Genomic DNA, 19208 nt, shown 5'->3' with positions numbered 1-19208 from the left:
TTGTCTATTTGTAATGATTCTAAAGCGGAATGTAACAATCAAATTTCGCTTGTTGACAGTTGATACAGTTGTCAAACACTATTTGACATATATGTGAAAACTAAAATCAAGCAAAATGCAAAATGTTTGTGAATTGCGGTATTTCAATAAAATAGACATGACTCATGTTTACTTCTAAATATTTATATAAATGACGCTGATTTGTACAAATAATGAATATAATTCTAACTGGAAATCTCAAAAACATGAATGTTGAAGTAATTTTAAATACCTTTCTATTTTCTATTTTTTTGATATAAAAAAGGTCTAAGAACAAAGGTGCGTATTGTTTATTGTTTCATTAGTTACACAACGTTATTCTCACACCTTAGTAAAAAGGAGCATTAACTTACAATATATTTGCATAAACGAACACTCGATATCTAGGATAATATAAACTAGAGTTATGTTTAACACTTTGATTTAAGCTTTAGTGTTCCTATACACACGATGTCAAAAGCTTGTAAATTAGAAAGTATATCCAACTCAATTTCATTTAATTGTGTTATAGATTCACAACATTTGATGTAGGTAAGACCTTTATTCCTCAGTATGAAACTATGAATATTTGTATCTTGTTTTGAACTTTTAAGTTATTACTTAAGTGGATGTAGGACCTATGTTAATTTATTGATATGATTGGACCTATATAACTTATTAATTTATGTTGGTACATTGTGGTCCTATATTATTCACTAGTTGTGCTACGTGGTTTCACCCGTATTGCTCCGCTCCTGTTGGTCTTAGGGTGATGATATATAGCCTATAGCCTTCCTCGATAAATGGGCTATCTAACACCGAAAGAATTTTAGAAATTGGACCAATATTTCCTGAGATTAGCATGTTCAAACAAACAAACTCTTCGGCTTTAAAATATTATAAGTATATTTTAATAATTAATAATTATTTTCTTTCAGATTACATAATGTTTTCACAAGAAAACAACATGGAGAATAGGCATGCTCCGCCAGGAGTTAATTCTCGATCCCTGACTGCTGCTCAGTCTGCCGCTGAGTTGGAGGTATTTTTAATATAATGTATTTAGAAATAGTTGTTTTTAGATAGAGTTCGGATCATTCACTACATAGTTTAAAACAAAGTCGGCATCTCTGTACCTATGTATGATTAAATCTTTAAAACTACGCAATGGATTTTGATGCGGTTTTTTTAACCCATTGAGCCCCGAACGGCCCAATTGGTCCACGACACAATAGATTTTCTATTGTGTCTGTGATTCTGGGGCCTGAGTTATTAATAGATAGTGGTTGATTCATGAAGAAGGTTTTAGTATATAATTTATTAGGTTTTTGGAAAAGCGGGCGATGCCTGGAAAGCTAGTATGAAATATGATTTATTTAATGACAATGCATTAGCTACAATTTTCCATAAATATTCTGTGGAGCAAAAAGTATTGCTACTTAAAAATTTACGTGTGTTATTCAAACTCAAACATTTATTCATTCAATTCAACTTCTTCTAGAAAAACGTGTGAATCGTCTTTTCATAGTTTTATGTTTTACCACTGATTCAGAAAGCAATTTTATGGAGAAGAATGTACAAGATACTGCATAGTTGCTCTTTTAAAATCATATCATTATTTTTGTGAACGGTTTTGAGTTTTATCTTTCTTTGTTTTTTAATTATCTGTCATCAACTCTCTCTTTCTCTCTCTCATGTACATGAGAGAAAAAAATATCTCCATTATAGATTTTATCGATTTAGGCTATATATCATCATGCTAAGATCAGCAGAAGCGGAGCCACGCTGGTGAAACTGCGGAGCTCAGCTAGTTCTTTGTAAAATAATTATCAATATTACAGATAATACAGATGATTAAAATCTCATATTACAGGTATTAAAAGAAATAGAGCACGTATATTTCTCACCGCCGTCCGAGTTTGATGCAGCTCGATACGCGCTAGAACACGCACCATCACCGTTGAATTGTGATGAGATTGAACAAATGTTCACCAAGCTTAAACGACAGCAACAGGTGATGATGAAAGTGATAATATATTTATTTCGTAAATTTATTATGACTTAAGTTATGTAATGGACATTTTACGTTACTAACTACAACATTAATAAACCAAAAAAGAGCGTGGGTACCGAGCACACGTGTCAGAAGTGAAACTTATTCGGCGCATTGAGAAAAAAATTTCAAGGTTGCCTCACGGCAATACCGTCACGTCATGGAGTAAGGCGACGATTTTGGTATCTTCGAATCTTGCCAAAGAAGTTTCACTCCTGACGCGTGTGCTCGTTATTTACATAAAATAAATAAAAAAATTAATGCTTTAAAACTTAATTTACATTGAAATGTCAGTGTTTCTTGAATAAAATTTTAATATCACAATTTCAGGTTGTTTCCGGCAAAGCGCTGCACCTCATATCCCAACAACGGGACAACTGTGACCGAGAATTCGAAGAAATACAAAACATCAAACAGCAATTGGCACAAACAGTAGAAACATGCAAGAAAGCGCGCGAAAATCTACAAATCGCTTCCAACCATCTTACTGTGTCCACATTCGTCATACTAGCTAATGTTAGAAAGAGACAGATAATAAAATCAGTGCTCAAATCTCTAGAATTATTACGAAGCCTGAGGAGTGTGGAAAAAGATGTCGCTGACCTTTTAGTCAAGAAGGAATATTATGAAGCGATAGAACTGATTTTGAAAAGCAAAAAAGCAGCCGCGAATCACAAAGAATATACGTGTATAGCGGACTTAGCTTCTAGACTACAAGATACACTAGATATGACTGAGGAGAAATTAGATTCAGTCCTATCCAGTATATGTTATAACTTCGATGAAGATGTGTTTAAAAAATTAAAAAAGGCATATGACCTTTTGGGCAAAACTCAAGCGGCTATGGAACAACTGCACATGCATTATTCGTCAGCCGTCAACGAATCGGCCATAGAAGCGATCAAACCGTTTCTAAACGATACGTCAGAAATGAAGTTTCAAGATATGTGCCAAGCGGTTTTTACCAACAAAGCTCATATATGTCTTCTAAATTTGTGCGAAAAGTTATTTCAAGTGATGCGAAGTTATTATCTCCTAGTAAATTGGTATGCAAAACACGAAGAAGCGACACCCAGTTCGTCAAATGTATTCGATATAGAGAAAAATGTTAGTCGGGAGTACATAAAGCAGAAATTAAAAGCTGGTTTAATAAGGATATGGCATGATGTTCAAAATAAAGTGTCCACCTTTCTCAAGAGTTCAGGATTGGAAGAATACCCGTTTGAGAAATTCATACAAATGCTTGGAATTTTACGGAAATTGACACAAGTGGCTGAAGTGTTTTGTGGTGATACGTCTGACCTGTTACAAGATTTTATAAAGACGCAAAGTGTTTCGTATATAAAGAACTATCATAAAGGAAGGATGGAAGAACTAAAGTTGTTCTTAGAGAACGAAGGTTGGGAACAATGTCCCGTAAAATCTACGTTCACACTGCTAAATTTGCAAGAATTCAAACAGTTTAAGCGCTATTTTAAGGCAAAATCGGACGTGGTTATGAAAAGTTCGCAATCTGATGCGACGTCTTCCGTTCATTCTCAAGACGACAGCGTGTATATATCGAAGTATTTTACGCAGAAAACGTCAAGAACACCGTTTGAAATATTCCGAAATGATAACATAACAAATGATGATATATTCGGTCTGGAACCAGAATCAGACCCAAGTGATGAATCAGATGAAGAGCCAGATGAGTTAAGAAGAGATTTTGTGGACGACGCCGATAGGAATGACGTCACAAATCAAATGAGTCCGTCAAAGATCAAAGATAGCATAATAGTCACAAATACAACGCTATCTGTACTAAGAAATTGCGGGCAGTACTTACAAATAAGCAGATATCTACCCCAAATATCTCTAGAAGTTATAATGCTAATGAACCAACTGTTTGATTATTATTTCTACGCAGTGCATTTGTTTTTCACGTCCGATCTAGAAGTATCTTCATCAACGCTATATACGTCCAAATTAAACGCAGCCTTAAAGCGAATATCAAACAGTATTTATGGAGACGACAAAACATATGACAGTCCAAATATACCACAGCATTTGGACATGAACAGTGAAGCAAATTTGCACGGTTTAAGCGAAAGAATAGTCGGGGTTGAAAGCGTGATATTCTTGTCGAAGCAATTTGAGATTTTACAACCATACTTAGAGTCGATAGTCGCGCAGCATCAAAAGATGATCTTAGAACATTTTAGAGATAATACCCTAGCGGTTGTAACAGATTTACGCATGCCTGTATACATGTGTTCTGCGTCTAAAGCCTTAGATGCAAGATCAGCTTTAATAGCCATGTCTCAAGTGAGGTGGGATGTTAAAAACGTTGCGGTGGAACATAGTCCTTATGTAGATATGATAACCCGGAAAATTCAAGTTTTTGCGTTAAGGTTGGAAAATATATCGTCGAAGATAACTCTCAATTTTGAGGTTATAAACTCGGTTTGGGCTATGGTGTCGAAGTTTATAGTTCACTTGTTAGTGGAAGGGTTTTCTAACGCGACGAAATGTTCTAACGGTGGTCGGGGGCTCATGCAGTTGGATTACAGGCAGTTATTCGTGAAATTGGAGAAGATATCTGGTCTAAAGCCAGTGCCGTTCCAGGAATATGTCGATAGATATGTAAAAGCGTATTATTTGCCTCGGAATGAACTAGAATCTTTCGTCAAGGAACACGTAGAGTACTCTAATAAGCATCTACTTGCTTTGATAGGATGTGCCTGTGAAAATAAAAAAGATAAACAAGCTCTTATAGCAATAGTTGAAAGCCGGGAATCGGCTGCGTAATAGAGAGTATTTAAAAACTAGGTGTAGCAAGTTGTTCAGAATATGATTGAAGTGGAACTTTAGGCGCGTTGAGAGTAAAATTTCAAGGTCGCGTCATGGCAATACCGTCACGTCATGGAGTAAGGCGACGATTTTGATATCTTTGAATCTTGCCAAAGAAGCTTCATTTCTCACGTATGGTCGGCACACACACTTTTTTTGTTTTTATCTATTTATCTTTCAAAAATTTCGTCACAGAAACACCTTTTTAAGTTAGGCGATGTCTTTCGGCCGGTTTAAACATTGAAAATTGATTGGAATAAGGTTTAAGAAAGTGTATGCCACATACATAATATTAAAGCAGCTTATAAGCGTGGTTTGAGAATTTCTTAAACGTGAAATACTAAATTCAAAAATCAGCGAAAAGACATCGTTAAACTTAAAAAGGTGTGAAGAAATATTTTTGGAAGAAAAATAGACTGGAAATATCTGTTTGTGTCATAAAATTCAGTCTGAGTTTCATTCTAACTATAAAATATTAAGCGCATTGCTCCTAATTCTATCTCGAAATATGACACGATTAAACAATTTGCTATATCTAGTTCTATATTATTTTTAGGTTGTTTGGAAACTTGTCACAAATACCTAATCATTATTTTATTCCATTTAAGTATTATAATAGGCCATCCACACGTCTGCCGAACAACGTGACAAACGACGAACACATAGGGACGGCGCTATACAGAGAAGCGAGAAGGAAATAGTACATCTCTTTTCTTCGTATAGTGCTGTCCCTATGTGTTCGTTGTTTGTCACGTTGTTCGGCAGACGTGTGGATGGCCTATTAAATTTTCCTGTATCAAATGTTTTGTCACATTCTGTCTTATGTAAAACAAGCTAAGTGTGAAAGAGATAAAAGACTAGCGCGGGCGTAGATCTTACGAATTATTTTTAAGTGAAACTTCTTTAGGCGCGTTGAGAGTAAAATTTCAAACTCGCGTCATGTGGTATCTTTGAATCATGCCAAAGAAGTTTCACTTCTGACACGTGTGCTCGGACACACGTTCTTTTTTATTAATTAGCAATGATTTTAGAGGATTCAAATATAATTTTACTAATTCGGCCATATTTACCATTGTTTAGTAAAGACAAATAAAAAGGTGTCATGGGTTACCAACACAACATTTGATCTACGCACACACGATCAGACGTCAAAGTGAGATGGCATGATTTAACTATCTTGAGTGAAAAAGAGACAGCTGATTTAATTTGTGGCTAGTGAGCCACATTACAACGAGCACTTTTAACTTGTCTACACCATCATTGGCTGAAAATATATGTTTAATTCGGCCATGTTTACCAGTTTAAGGATGCATTTTCACCATTCCTTCATTGAGCGTTTGAAGCGATACTATTGGTTATTTACAAACACATCCCTCGCTACGCATCCTCGCACATCTCTGGTGGAAAATCACCCTTATAATGGTCATTTTAAGATCTGAATTTATATATCTAACTTAGATTTAAAAATTGCAATGTAAATGTATGTCGCTTGGTTCGAATGTTTAAAGCAGAGCTGAAGCGTATTTTACAATTAAAATAAAACTAATAAAAAAGACTAGAAAAAATATATGTCAATACTTTTGTAGATCTAAATTATTTTAGACTTCAAAAAAGAGGAGGTTCTAAATTCGACTGTATATTTTTTTGTAGTTGCTTTGGCTACCTCATAACTTTCGGGTGAACGTATTTTGTCATTTCTTTTTTTTTATTTGAAAACTGGTGCCTCTCATGCTGTCCCGTTTAAATTTGGTTTAATTCTTACAATTTCAAGGCGGTATAGTTTTTAATTTCAAAATAATATTGAACAGTATGTTAATAATTGTAAAATACGCTATCAGGAGCCGTATTACGAACTCTTATTGTCCAGATAGTTTACGCCGTCAATTGAACTGACTGGCAAATTCATATTATGAGCCATGGTTAATTATTTTGTTATTATGTATATGAATTTGCCAGTCAGTTCAATTCACGGCGTAAACTGTCTGCAAAAATAAGAGATCATAGTACGGCCACAGGTCTTAAAAAAAATGTGTGCGTGTACTAGTGTACACACGTAAGAAGTGAAACTTCTTTATGACCTTATTTTTCAAAAAATAATTTACTAATATGCAACTTTACAGAAATACGTCGAATCACGCGTGGTAGGGATAAGAAAACGGAAAAATGTCACGCGTAACGAAAAAATGTTACACAAAATTTTTTTACAACCCCCATAAAGAAGTTTCACTTCAAAAATCATGCAAGCTTTGTTGTACTGAAGTAGTATTAGTTTTGTAATCTATGTATATTTTGTAAAAGGATCGAAATATGTAGAGTAAGGGAATAGTATTGTATATAATGTAATGTAAAATGACAAAATATAATCTCAAAAAGACACTTATATAAGTAGAATATTTAAACATTAAAACATATACAGTTTACGCACTAATGTTTTTTTATTACTAGCTGCGTGATGCGTCCCGCGGTTTCTCCCACATGAATTTTTCCTTTTAATCCTAATGTTACTAGTAAATATCAATAAAATGTAGCTAAGTTACTCCTAATTACATCGCCTATGTGTTAATGAAAGCCCCATCAAAATCGGTCCAGCCGTTCCAGATATTAGCCGAAACAGACAGACAAAAATGGTAAAAATTACTATTTTGGTGTATGTGCCGCGTATAATTCTTACATATTATGTTATTAGTTGTAAGCGGATTTAGTATTACAAACAGACATTACAATTTTATTATTGGTATTGATATAGACTATCTACCCCAGCAACCGATTTTCTGCCGCATCGCCACTTTTTCGTGTTTTCTCTAAGTATATACTATGAACTTTCATTGTGCCTAAATAAAATCTTAAGCCGAATTGGTCGAGCTATTCTCGACTTTTGCGCTTTGCAACACATGTGGCGATTCATTTATTATATAGAAGATTAATAATAAATATTTTTAAGATATATAGTTAGTCTTATTTCCGGCCATTATCTAAAATACTAACATTATCAGACATAGGCAGTTAGATTTTTATGCCTGAAAGAGTAGATAAAACTCATTCCAATTTATGAACTTTGTACTTCGCTTGCCAAAGATAAATTAGGAAAAAAACTGTCACTCGGAATTTATATACTTATTTTTTTTTTACGAATGACTTAAAATACGGTTTAGTTAATAAATTTTTAGTCACTTTTTTTAGTTTTACTTTAGTCACATCCTATCCTACTAATATTACAAATGCGAAAGTTTGTGAGGATGGATGTACGAGTATGTTTCACGCAAATATTACTGAACCCATCACAATGCAATTTAGCACACATATAAATAAATAAAATAAATAAAAACACTTTATTGTACACACAGGTTGACAGAAGGACAATACAAATCAGCACAAGAGGTTAAGGTACAGTAGGCGGTCTTATCGCTCATGAGCGATTTCTACCAGACAACCAAAAAGCAAAGGAGAGCTGGGAAGTAGGAGAGTAGGCGCGGTACAATAGTGAAAGTTACAGTAAGACGTAACATGTACAAATATTGCACAAAGATAAAATAAAATTGTAAAAATACTTATACTTACACATATAGAGGATAACTTGGATTAGCACATAGGATAGGACATTTTAATAAAGATTGATGTTGGTAAGCGCATATCTCGAGAAAGACTGGACCAATTCGACAAATTATTTTATTGTATGTTCCCTTATGTCTACGGATGGTTCTATTACCCGTGTCACACCGGGGCGGTTCGCTAGTTACATTAGCTTTCTTCTATTCTTCTAATATATTTAAGAAAGGATAAGAGTAGGTAGCCTAATGTAATTATGAAAGGAGCGCTTATTTATATTATCAAGAAGATTGATCAATAAAGGCACCCAAAAAATATTAAAACCAAAAGCAATAGAAAACTATTATCACAGATAATATAATAGGTACTATATTATATCTAGATTCTAGACTAGCTGTGCCCGCCGTGCTAGACTGGCTTTACCCGCAGTGCTCCGCTCATGTATGTCTTAGCGTGATGATATATAGCCTATAACATTCCTCGATAAATGGGCTATCTAACACCGAAAGAATTTTTCAAATCGGACCAGTAGTTCCTGAGATTAGCGCGTTCAAACAAACAAACTCTTCATCTTTATATAAGATAGTAATAGATTATATTTAACATTTTATCCAAAATTATTATGAAATTTGGACTCTTTGTTTGAGTTTTTTATAAGACCCTTCTGAATGTGTGTTAAATTTGTTCCCCAACGAGTACAATATGGAGGTCTTAAACGGAAGAGTGAACGGGTACCTTCTAGGGAAGCTCGCTCCATCTTAGGCCACATCACAGCTTACCATCATGCGAGATCGTGGTCAAACGCTTCCCTATCATATAAAAAAGTCTAAAGTTTATCGTATAAAAAAGTCGCTCTTTCCTGTTTGTCCCTATGTTTGTTAAGTTTTTAACAATACGAGCGAAGCCGCGTGTGCTAAGCTAGTTTTATCATAATCTGAACTCTAGTGGTCGCCAATGATATCCGGTACTCTTAAGATAATATAAGATATGAAAATATCAAAGTATCATGTCCTATCAATTATAGAGATAATAAAATTGAATAAGATTATTTTATTTCAACGGTAATGTATCAAAACATTTCTTTCGATTTTGACAGGAATATTGAAAAATTAAGAAAAACAAGTTCGCTAGGCTTTAATCTTATATATAAAAATGAATCGCAAAATGTGTTGGTAAGCGCATAACTCGAGAACGGCTGAACCGATTTCGATAATTCTTTTTTTAATATATTCCTTGAAGTACGAGGATGGTTCTTATGTAGAGAAAACGTAAACATGTACCACGGGCGAAGCCGGGGCGGACCGCTAGTCATTTAATAATAATACTTTATTTATTTTCATCGACAGAGATCCATCCAAATTACATGTGAGTAGCATTGCAGACTGCAGTAGCTCCTGCGGTAGTTGCTGCCGTTTTAAAAGTCTGCTACCTACTAGCTGTTCCTCGCGGTTTCACCGCATTGCTCCGCTCCTGTTGGTCTTAGCCTTCCTCGATGAATGGACTATCTAACACCGAAAGAATTTTTCAAATCAGACCAGTAGTTCCTGAGATTAGCGCGTTAAAACAAACTCTTCAGCTTTATAATATTAAAGTATAGATTTGAGACCCCTAAATAAATCTGTCCGTTTAAAGTGTGTCAAAATCGAGTCTAAAGGAGTTGGTTACATACAGGTGAAGCTAATAAAAGCGCGTTTAAAATCACGAGATATAGACTATAGAGTAGATAAATTATTGTTGGCACTTGGCCAGCATGATGGATTATGGCTTAAAAGTTAAAACTCATAGGAAGCTTGTGTGTGTAATTGTGTCTGTAATTATTATGGGCCGATTATGAGTTACGTTTAAAATAAATAATTTCGTACTTCGGCATAGCTACGAAAATAAAAACTGTATCAAGGTTATATTTATTTATAATATTAAAGATTTCAAAAGTATCTAGAGAGAGTATTCAAGTTTTGTAAGCGGTAATTAATATTTTAAGTTTTGTATGAAAATTGAAAAGGTTATAAAATGAAACGAAATCTAGGATCGTAATGTACTTTATTATAACTTATTACATGATAAATAATACAATACGCAGACGGACGTATAAATAAATACAAACGCGAACGCAACGATTTGAGGCAACTAGATTTACATGATTTGATCAAACTACCCTCAAAAACAATCGCGTCAAAAATCGATCTCTTAAACTGGTAACAATAAACCATAGACACACAAACATATCGCAGCAAGAGCGCACTATTTAAAATGCGCTCTTTAAGATGTAATTAATAAAAAATATGATACTTAATCTAGTTTGTGTTCAAAATTATGTTCATCTGGTTGTTTTTAAGCATTTTCGTCCTGTTTTAATGTGCATCTAAGGTTTCAGATAGTTGGTTGATGTTTAAAGGCCGGCGATAATGGACGCGGGATCTTCGACGCCTTGCTTGATTTTCCTGAGGAAGAGGACAGCTTCACGACCATCGATCAACCTGTGGTCGTAAGTTAGAGCTATATACATCATTGGTCGGATAACAACCTGTCCATTAAGAGCAATTGGTCTCTCGAAGATACCGTGCATTCCTAGGATACCTGATTGTGGGGGGTTCACAATAGGCGTGCCCATGAGCGACCCAAAGACTCCACCGTTGCTTATTGTGAAAGTACCACCGTCCATTTCTTCGATGGTTAGCTTGCCGGTTCTCGCGCGTTCTGCCAATTGAGCGATCGTTAACTCAATGTCCGCGTACGTCATGTTCTGGACGTTTCTAATCACGGGCACGACTAAGCCCTTTGGTGTAGCGACAGCTACGGATATGTCGACATAATCGCGGTAAACTATTTCGTTGCCATCGATCACTGCGTTCACAACTGGTTGGTCGAGGAGCGCGCTTGCTGCGGCTTTCACAAACGGCGACATCAAACCGAGTTTAACACCGAACTTCTTGGTGAAGGCTTCCAGATTCTTCTTGCGGAAAGCCATGATGTGGGACATATCTACTTCGTTGAATGTCGTTAACAGGGCATTCGTTTCTTGCGCCTGCTTCAAACGTTCCGCGATCCTCTGTCTCATGCGGTTCATTTTGACGCGCTGTTCGCTTCGCGTGCCAACGATTTCTTTGCTATAGTCCGCGGGAGGTACTTTAACTGAGGCAGTTTCGATAGCTTGCGCGTGGCGGATAGCTGCTACGGGGATGGAGGAGATCGGACCTCCTGAGGGGGGAGCTGGTCGGGGAGGAGCCTGTGGAGGGGGAGGGGGTGGGGGAGGAGCTGCTGCTGCGGGAGGAGGGGTTGGAGGAGCGGCTTCCACTTTAGGTGGTGGTGGGGGAGCTTCCGCTTTAGGTGGTTCGGGAGCTGCAGCAGCTGCCTTTTTAGGCGCAGCGCCTGTAACCTCGATTCTGAACAACTTCTGTCCAGCTTTAACTGTGTCCCCATCCTTTACGTATAGCTCCTTAATGATACCGTGGTCGGGCGCCATGACAGGGATGGCGGTTTTGTCAGTTTCAATCTCCAATACGACCTCGTCAGCGGCTACAGAGTCGCCAACTTTCTTGTCGAGCTTCACGTCACCTTCAGAGACGGAGTCTGGGAAGCTGGGAGTCATGACATCCTGTTCTGCTAGGAGCGGGTTTGTGAAATGAATGGACGCGATTTGGTTGTGGGCGGTGAGGACCCTGGGCTTGGCTAGACGCGTGGATACCGCTCCATAGATCTTGGGCACTTCAGTTGACCGGCACCGGAAGGCTTGCCCCTGCCTCCGGTATATGGTCTGTAGGTTTTTAGAGCACCGTCGCAACATGGTGATTTAGATTACCCTGAAATTAAAACAATTATGTTAAAACTTAACTAGCATAACAATTAACTAATATGGTATCACATAGTTTTAAGTGGGAAATAAAATTAAATAAAAATATTTGGTTGTAGGCACACTCGCCTACAAATACTGGACATAATAAATTAGACTGGTATGATGAGGTAACAACCAGAATTGACCAACAAGTACTCAATCAAATTATTTCAATTAAGAATTTCGGGTCACAAATGTAGCTTCCACGAACACTATTTGGCTTTGTTCTGAGGCACAAATAAGACTAAGGATATAATGTTTAAACTATTATACAACTTTTATTAGTAAACTAGCTTCCGCCCACGACTTTGTACGTGCATCCCATGGAGTTAAACCTTTTTAAACAGTACAAATGGAGATGTTAATTTTCTATCCGACTAATCCTATCATATCCTTCTAATATTATAACTGCGAAAGTTTGTGAGGCTGGATGTATTTGTGTGTATGTTTGTTAATCTTTCAGCAAATACTACTGAACCGATTACAATGAAATTTAACACACATATATAGGGTAACTTGGATTAACACATAGGATAGGTTTTATCTCAAATTCATTCCCGAATTATGCAGGTTTTTCTTTGAAAACGCGGGCGAAGCCGCAGGCGGAAAGCTAGTTTTTGTATATAGGTTAAATTAAATGTAATTCGTCACAGAATTAATAATATACCAAACAGCTATGTATTTTATTTATAACCTATCACCAAATAGTAAATCATTATGATACCAATATTGGAATGATTAGTACATGCATACGAAATTGTAAATTATTGCAAACATGCTTTATCTCAAAAGCTGAATAAACAAAGATAGCAGAAGAATAAAACTGAACAATATTTATGATGCAATTTATGTGAAAACAGAACATCTAATCTTAATTCTTTTCAACCGATTTGGAACAAAAGTTTTATTACTTTTTTTATGCATTTGCTACCACAGAAATTGCCTTAGTGAACCGATTTTGAAGATTCTTTTTGTTATTTGATAACTGATATATATTTCGATTTTAGCTATTGATCTAAATTTTCGACAGACTAGAATATGAAGAATAATATAAAGATGTTTATAATTTTAAGGTGACATTACTTTCTTTATCACTACATAATAAAACAAAGTATAAAACAAAGTCGCTTTTTCTCTCCCTATGTCCCTATGTATACTTAAATCTTTAAAACTATGCAATGGATTTTGATGCGGTTTTTTGTAATAGATAGAGTGATTCAAGAGGAAGGTTTTAGTATATAATTTATTAGGTTTTAGTATATATAAAATAAATTTTCAAAAATTATAATTCTTTCGCTTGTTTATATTGTACATGCAAGCTTTGCTAAGTTTTGTTGTAAACATATACAAAAAGTATGTGTGTATGTATGTTTGAATGAACACTATGATGTTTGAAGTGTATTATTCTACTAGCTGTGCCCCTCGGTTTTACACACATTACTCCGCTCCTGTTTGTCTTAGCGTGTTGATATATAGCCTATAGCCTTCCTTGATAAATGGGCTATCCAACAACAAAATAATTTTTCAAATCGGATCAGTAGTTCCTGAGATAAGCGTGTTCAAACAAACCCTTTAGCTTTAGTAGTATTTATGGTTAATTTTAAAGTTACCACTCGGTCATGTGTGAAAGGTATGATTTTTTTTTTAATAAGCCATTGCAAAGCAAAACTATACTCTACTCAATATCAGATAAATATAATTCTTCTTATATCTGACATTATTATCAAATAAATTCATCAAAAATTGGTTAGTAGTTGCTAACTACAAGAGTTATGTTAACGCAAGTAGGAAATCTCAATAATGCATGAAATCTTTAGAGTAAATATAAAAAAGGTGTTAATTTATAAAATTCATTGAAATGCAAATATCTTGATTATTTAACAAATTAATAAAAATGTATATATCACAGGCAAATTGTATAATCTCGCCATTTACAAACATGCGGCATTTTGTAATATGCTGTGTATTTACTTTTTTCAAACGTCCACAAGAAAACGTTTGCGAACCGATTGAGCCCCTGCTTCCCAGGGTTCCTATTTCGATGTACGTTTTTAAAACAAGAACCTAACTCATAACCAGAAATTTTTAGTTTGGTCCTTATTCAAAAATTTCTGATTACGAATTCTCGATATAAACAAAACAAAATGCCTAGCATTTCTAAAGTGACAGACACTATTTGTAAACAGAGGAAATTGTACAATTTGCCTGCGACATATTATATATTCCATGCTCAACTTTGATATCATGAATAAATATAATGTACTAGCGGTCCGCCCCGGCTTCGCCCGTGGTACCTACATGTTTAAACTATCCTATCGCGATATCTATCTTAGCGAATTTTATTATAATCGGTTAAGTGGTTTAGGAGTCCATTGAGGACAAACATTGTGACACGAGATTTATATATATTAAGATAAGTAAATTGCATAACTCATTGAATTAATTAAACATAAGAGCATTACTGGCTATCACCCACTAAAGAGTATATAATGTAGTCATAATAAACGTAATTAACATTAATTAAGTTCATATAGAAACTCATTTGTTGAGATAAAACAAATACAGCATATGGCTGAAAAAATATCACTTGACATAATAGTTCAAATTATTACTGCATTATGACAAAAAAGCGTGAAGATAAGTAATTGCGAAGCTAAGTAAACAATAAATACGTAACAATTATTAAATTGTCTTAGGTTTAATGACCAGATAAAAATATATAAGGAGGTCAGATACGCCATGATTACAAGGTTAGTAATTGATGTATTTTAGTTAATACATGAAGACACCCTTACCTTATGTGAGGTAAACAAACGCTAGATGTGTTCAAAAGGTTATTTTCAGAGAAATGTGTTACATAAGCTGTCTCATGACACTATTGCACGAAAAAGAATCGGTCTTATATCGATTTTTGATAGGTTATTCAATACATAGCGATTAATTCACGCACAGGTAGGTCACGGTAATACTTCACTTTTTGAATAATGGTGCTTCTTCACAGAAATAATGCTAAAAGGGCCAAGATCTACATTAAACCAATTCGGTGTGCCCGACTTTTTTGCCAGAGAATCTCGTTGGCGCCCCCTGTCATATGCAAATGATGCGTTTCGTTTTATGCAGCACGAGTTGTATTGTAAATGTAAAAGTTCACGAAAATTATAAAAAAACAATTTTTTTATTTTGTTTAAAATTGTTAGTAACTAAAATAAGAAGTATTTATTCCTATTTTATATTTTAAAGTAAAAGTTTTCGATAATATAGCGACATCTGTTATTGAGTAGGTGTACCATCAACATTTATTGAGATGGCGTTAATATTAAATTTTCATTTTGATTTCATGAACAAGAAGATCATTTAAATTATATGATGTTATCGTAGGTCACGTTGGCTGATATTGGGATTATCCTGATAGCAACATAAAGAACGCTTTTTAGTCATAATACAGATACACTATAGAAATACAAATTGTAAAATTTTATTCAATCGATTCATAGTGCAAGTCCACACTGCGAGCCTAGCGCGGTTGCGACGGCGGGCGCGAAATATCAAACGTATAAAACGCGCCTTTGCGTCCACATTGAAATGACTATGGCGGAAGCCTAGTGCGACGGTAATGAGCGAGCCAGCGCGCGTAGTTTTCAAACTCTCCTATCCGCGCGTTCTGGCCACACTACGAGCCTAGTCAGCAAGCGACCCAATGCGCGGACGGCGGGGGTATCAAACCAGTTCGGTCTTGTCGCTCGACTTCTTATATTATATCCTTTATTGTTTTTCGTAAAAAAGCATAAATACTTAACTGTTGAAGTGAAACTTCTTTATTTATAAGTGCGATTCAATCTAAAACACTTATATACACCACAGTAATTTTGTAGGGTATAATCTCAATTCTTCATATAAGATTCACCCATTATTCCTCTGTTTTATTTATTTCGTGTACAACTTCTATAATGATCTCATCTCAAAATCGGACTGTCCAGTAAAAATAGCAAATCGTCCAAAGTTTGCAACACCCGAAAAACGTCGAACCGCTACTTGAGCTCGCGCGTCGGTGTGGCCACCGCGAGCGCCCGCTCGTCGCGCCCGCCTAGGCCGCCGCCACCGCGCATTCAGTGTGGACGCACACATACGTATTTACATGCATCATTGCATGTCTTGTTACAATAATGTAACAGATAATATAAATTGTAGGATTTATAATACACATAATGCTACGAACAATGCGAATTAATAATATGCATTACAAATCGGTATCCTTGCTTTGGACTTTAAAAACTTTTAACTGTTATTTACACAAACGAATGATAGTTTTTTTCACAAAAATTTTCATCGGATCGGTCGAGTAGCAATGACTCTATTATACTAGCTTTTTTATATTATATCATAGTCGAGTAGTAATTTTATATATTTAGGTAGATTAGACTTTTTATATAAAATGGTACATATTAAACAAAAAATAACGCAAGTCATTCTTTAAATAGTCTAAATTCGAAAATATCTAAAAGTATACGATTTACATATTCTAGTCGATCACGAAGAGTACTTAATTTAGCAATAATACACATACTCTTAATAATTAATAAATAACATCACAACATAATACTCTTTTTAAAATTTAAGTACATAGGTAGGTAGGTACATAAGTAAAATAGATCCTTTACTGTTTTTTTAAGAAAAAAAAACTTTTGATTTTGAAATTAAAAAATGTCAAAAATATTCCTAGTATTATGAATGTGTGACCTAAATTGCATAGCCTACAAACCTAGTGCTATTAAACGTTTTAAATGTAGGGTACATATGAATTTGATGGATTTTGCCAGAATATATTAGAAACAGATTTTAGTGACTTGTATAAAAAATGTTAATAGCCAAGCTATCAATTACCTCATTTGGAATTATTTTTCAAAATTGTAGAATAAAAACACTACAAAATGGCCAGATTCACTGAAGCTAAACCCAGAAAAAAATGCTTTTCATAGTTAAAATAATGAAATTGAGAAGCTATATGTGGGACACCCGATTAGAAAGAAGTTCCTTTCGTTTTGAAATAAGTATTGTCTATAGGTATAGTTAAATAAATCAACAATATTTAGTTTAATTTTATTTATTATACACTAGCTGCTCCGCGCGGTTTCACCCCCGTCGCTCCACTCCTGTTGGTCGTAGCGAGATGATATATAGCCTATAACCTTCCTTGATAAATGAGCTACCTAACACCGAAAGAATTTTTCAAATCGGACCAGTAGTTCCCGAGATTAGCGCGTTCAAACAAACAAACAAACTCTTCAGCTTTATAATATTAGTATAGATTATTAAAGTAAAATGATAAATGAAATAAGTGAAGGAATGCTAATACACGTTTCACTTTGTGAGGATTTTTCGTGACGCTCGTCTAGCCCTCCAGCGTACCTACCGCGCGATATTCATTCCAAAAATACTCCAGTGGCCAGACATATGTACTTATTAATTTTTATTTTCAATAATCATATTTTGTTTCAGTACACTAAAATATATTAAGCTGGTAACCCCACTAGGTAATGCAAAGTGCCGTGCCGTGACACCTCTGTGCAGTCGGTAAAGCTGTCAGCCACAGATACACAATTGATGACGTCACGCTTAACATAGGGCTGCTACATGACAGAAAAATGTGTTAGTGCCTTATTGTGGATGATGTATGATGTTTGAGAATGAGGGAATAGAAATGGAATTTGGAGTTTTATGTATTAAGCTATTGAAGTGAAACTTCTTTATCGTGGTCGAAAAAAATTTAGTGTAACATTTTTTCGTTACGCGTGACATTTTTCCGTTACGCGCCATCTTTTTCTTATACCCACCACGCGTGATTCGACGTATTTCTGTAAAGTTGCATATAGTAAATTATTTTTTGAAAAATTAGGTCATAAAGAAGTTCCACTTCTTACGTGTGTACACTAGTACACGCACACTTTTTTTATTTTGTATAAAATTGTAGTATACTAAATTGCTGAACGATGTTAACCAATAAAACTGTTATAATATTACTGTATTATGTAAATATACATATTATAATGAATTATGTAATGGTAATAAATAAATATACAATCAGTAACTTATCTTTTTATTTTCTCCTTTCATATTTAAATTTCAGTCAAAATCAATATTGTTAAGAGGAAATATTTGATTTTTTGTTTATTACTTGCTCAAAAGTGGCTCAAAAACTACCCAATCGATTAAAAAAATCTGTCAACTATTCAATAATAAAATAAGGCCGCTCAGGCGCATTAAACTTTTTAGGGAATAGATTACCTACTTACTTTAGACAATTTAAAACTGAGAAATTAAACTCTCCTTTATATAATTTAACTTTTGCACGCCTCATAAGCGAAGCGTTGAGGTGGGTACTACTGTCACTTCGCGCAAAACATCTGATTTTTCAAACTTAAAATGTCTTTATGTATCATACATTGCACTTGTAAGATAATACATACACATATTAAGAAAAAACACTATTTTTAACGTTCATGATATTTTTGATGTCATTTTTGTTATTTAAACTAGTTAAAAAACAGTTTAAAAAAGTTCTGTCTTGGACGTCCGTGTGTCTGTATGTGCGGATCCTTTTCCTTGTCAACACGATAGCGACCGAAATACTTTACTAATCGAGTCTTTTTTTTCTCTTACGCTTGAGTATGCTCAGGAATAGAACCCTTTCATTTTTCAGGGTCTGATTCGATGTGGTTTAATTGTTATTAAATAAACAAAAATAATAATTAATAAATATTTATTAAAAAAAAATTATGAGGCGTGCACTTTTGGATTTTCCAAATTATTTATGTTTATAGTCGACATTCGATTATATTATATCAAGACAATCAGCAATATTTTTCATTAAAATCGAAAAAAAAAACACTATGTTGTGACAGCCCTGTATAGCTCGTATCTTTTTTCGGC

General features: G+C 34.8%; 2 protein-coding genes across 5 annotated transcripts; one reads left to right on the top strand and one right to left on the bottom strand.

Annotated features, from left to right (window-relative positions):
• The first annotated feature begins 96 nt into the window (after positions 1–96).
• Vps50 (vacuolar protein sorting 50) lies at positions 97–7120 on the top strand. 3 transcript variants are annotated; one of them, XM_089713018.1, is made up of 4 exons: positions 97–318; positions 957–1060; positions 1892–2032; positions 2402–7120. In XM_089713018.1, exons 2-4 carry the CDS (start codon positions 965–967, stop codon positions 4859–4861), a joined length of 2697 nt encoding a protein of 898 aa, XP_089569144.1. In that variant the 5' UTR covers positions 97–318; positions 957–964; the 3' UTR covers positions 4862–7120. The 3 variants fall into 3 exon arrangements, with proteins under 3 accessions (XP_089569144.1, XP_089569145.1, XP_089569146.1); XM_089713019.1 differs by lacking the exon at positions 97–318 and adding an exon at positions 424–570; XM_089713020.1 differs by lacking the exon at positions 97–318 and adding an exon at positions 426–566.
• A 3352-nt stretch (positions 7121–10472) lies between these two features.
• On the bottom strand, positions 10473–15374 carry LOC149475965 (dihydrolipoyllysine-residue succinyltransferase component of 2-oxoglutarate dehydrogenase complex, mitochondrial-like). Of its 2 annotated transcripts, none has more exons than XM_089713042.1 (2): positions 15077–15374; positions 10473–12249 (listed from the first exon to the last, which is right to left on the bottom strand). In XM_089713042.1, exon 2 carries the CDS (start codon positions 12231–12233, stop codon positions 10839–10841), a length of 1395 nt encoding a protein of 464 aa, XP_089569168.1. In that variant the 5' UTR covers positions 12234–12249; positions 15077–15374; the 3' UTR covers positions 10473–10838. The 2 variants fall into 2 exon arrangements, with proteins under 2 accessions (XP_089569168.1, XP_089569169.1); XM_089713043.1 differs by having other exon boundaries at positions 15256–15374.
• Between the last annotated feature and the right edge of the window lie 3834 nt (positions 15375–19208).

This window comes from Colias philodice, chromosome 29, assembly GCF_061535455.1.
Source record: "Colias philodice isolate Cphi_HAF_F1 chromosome 29, ilColPhil1 Martin Lab GWU primary, whole genome shotgun sequence".
Lineage (NCBI taxonomy): Eukaryota > Metazoa > Arthropoda > Insecta > Lepidoptera > Pieridae > Colias > Colias philodice.
This window is presented reverse-complemented; position numbering and strand designations above follow the sequence as displayed.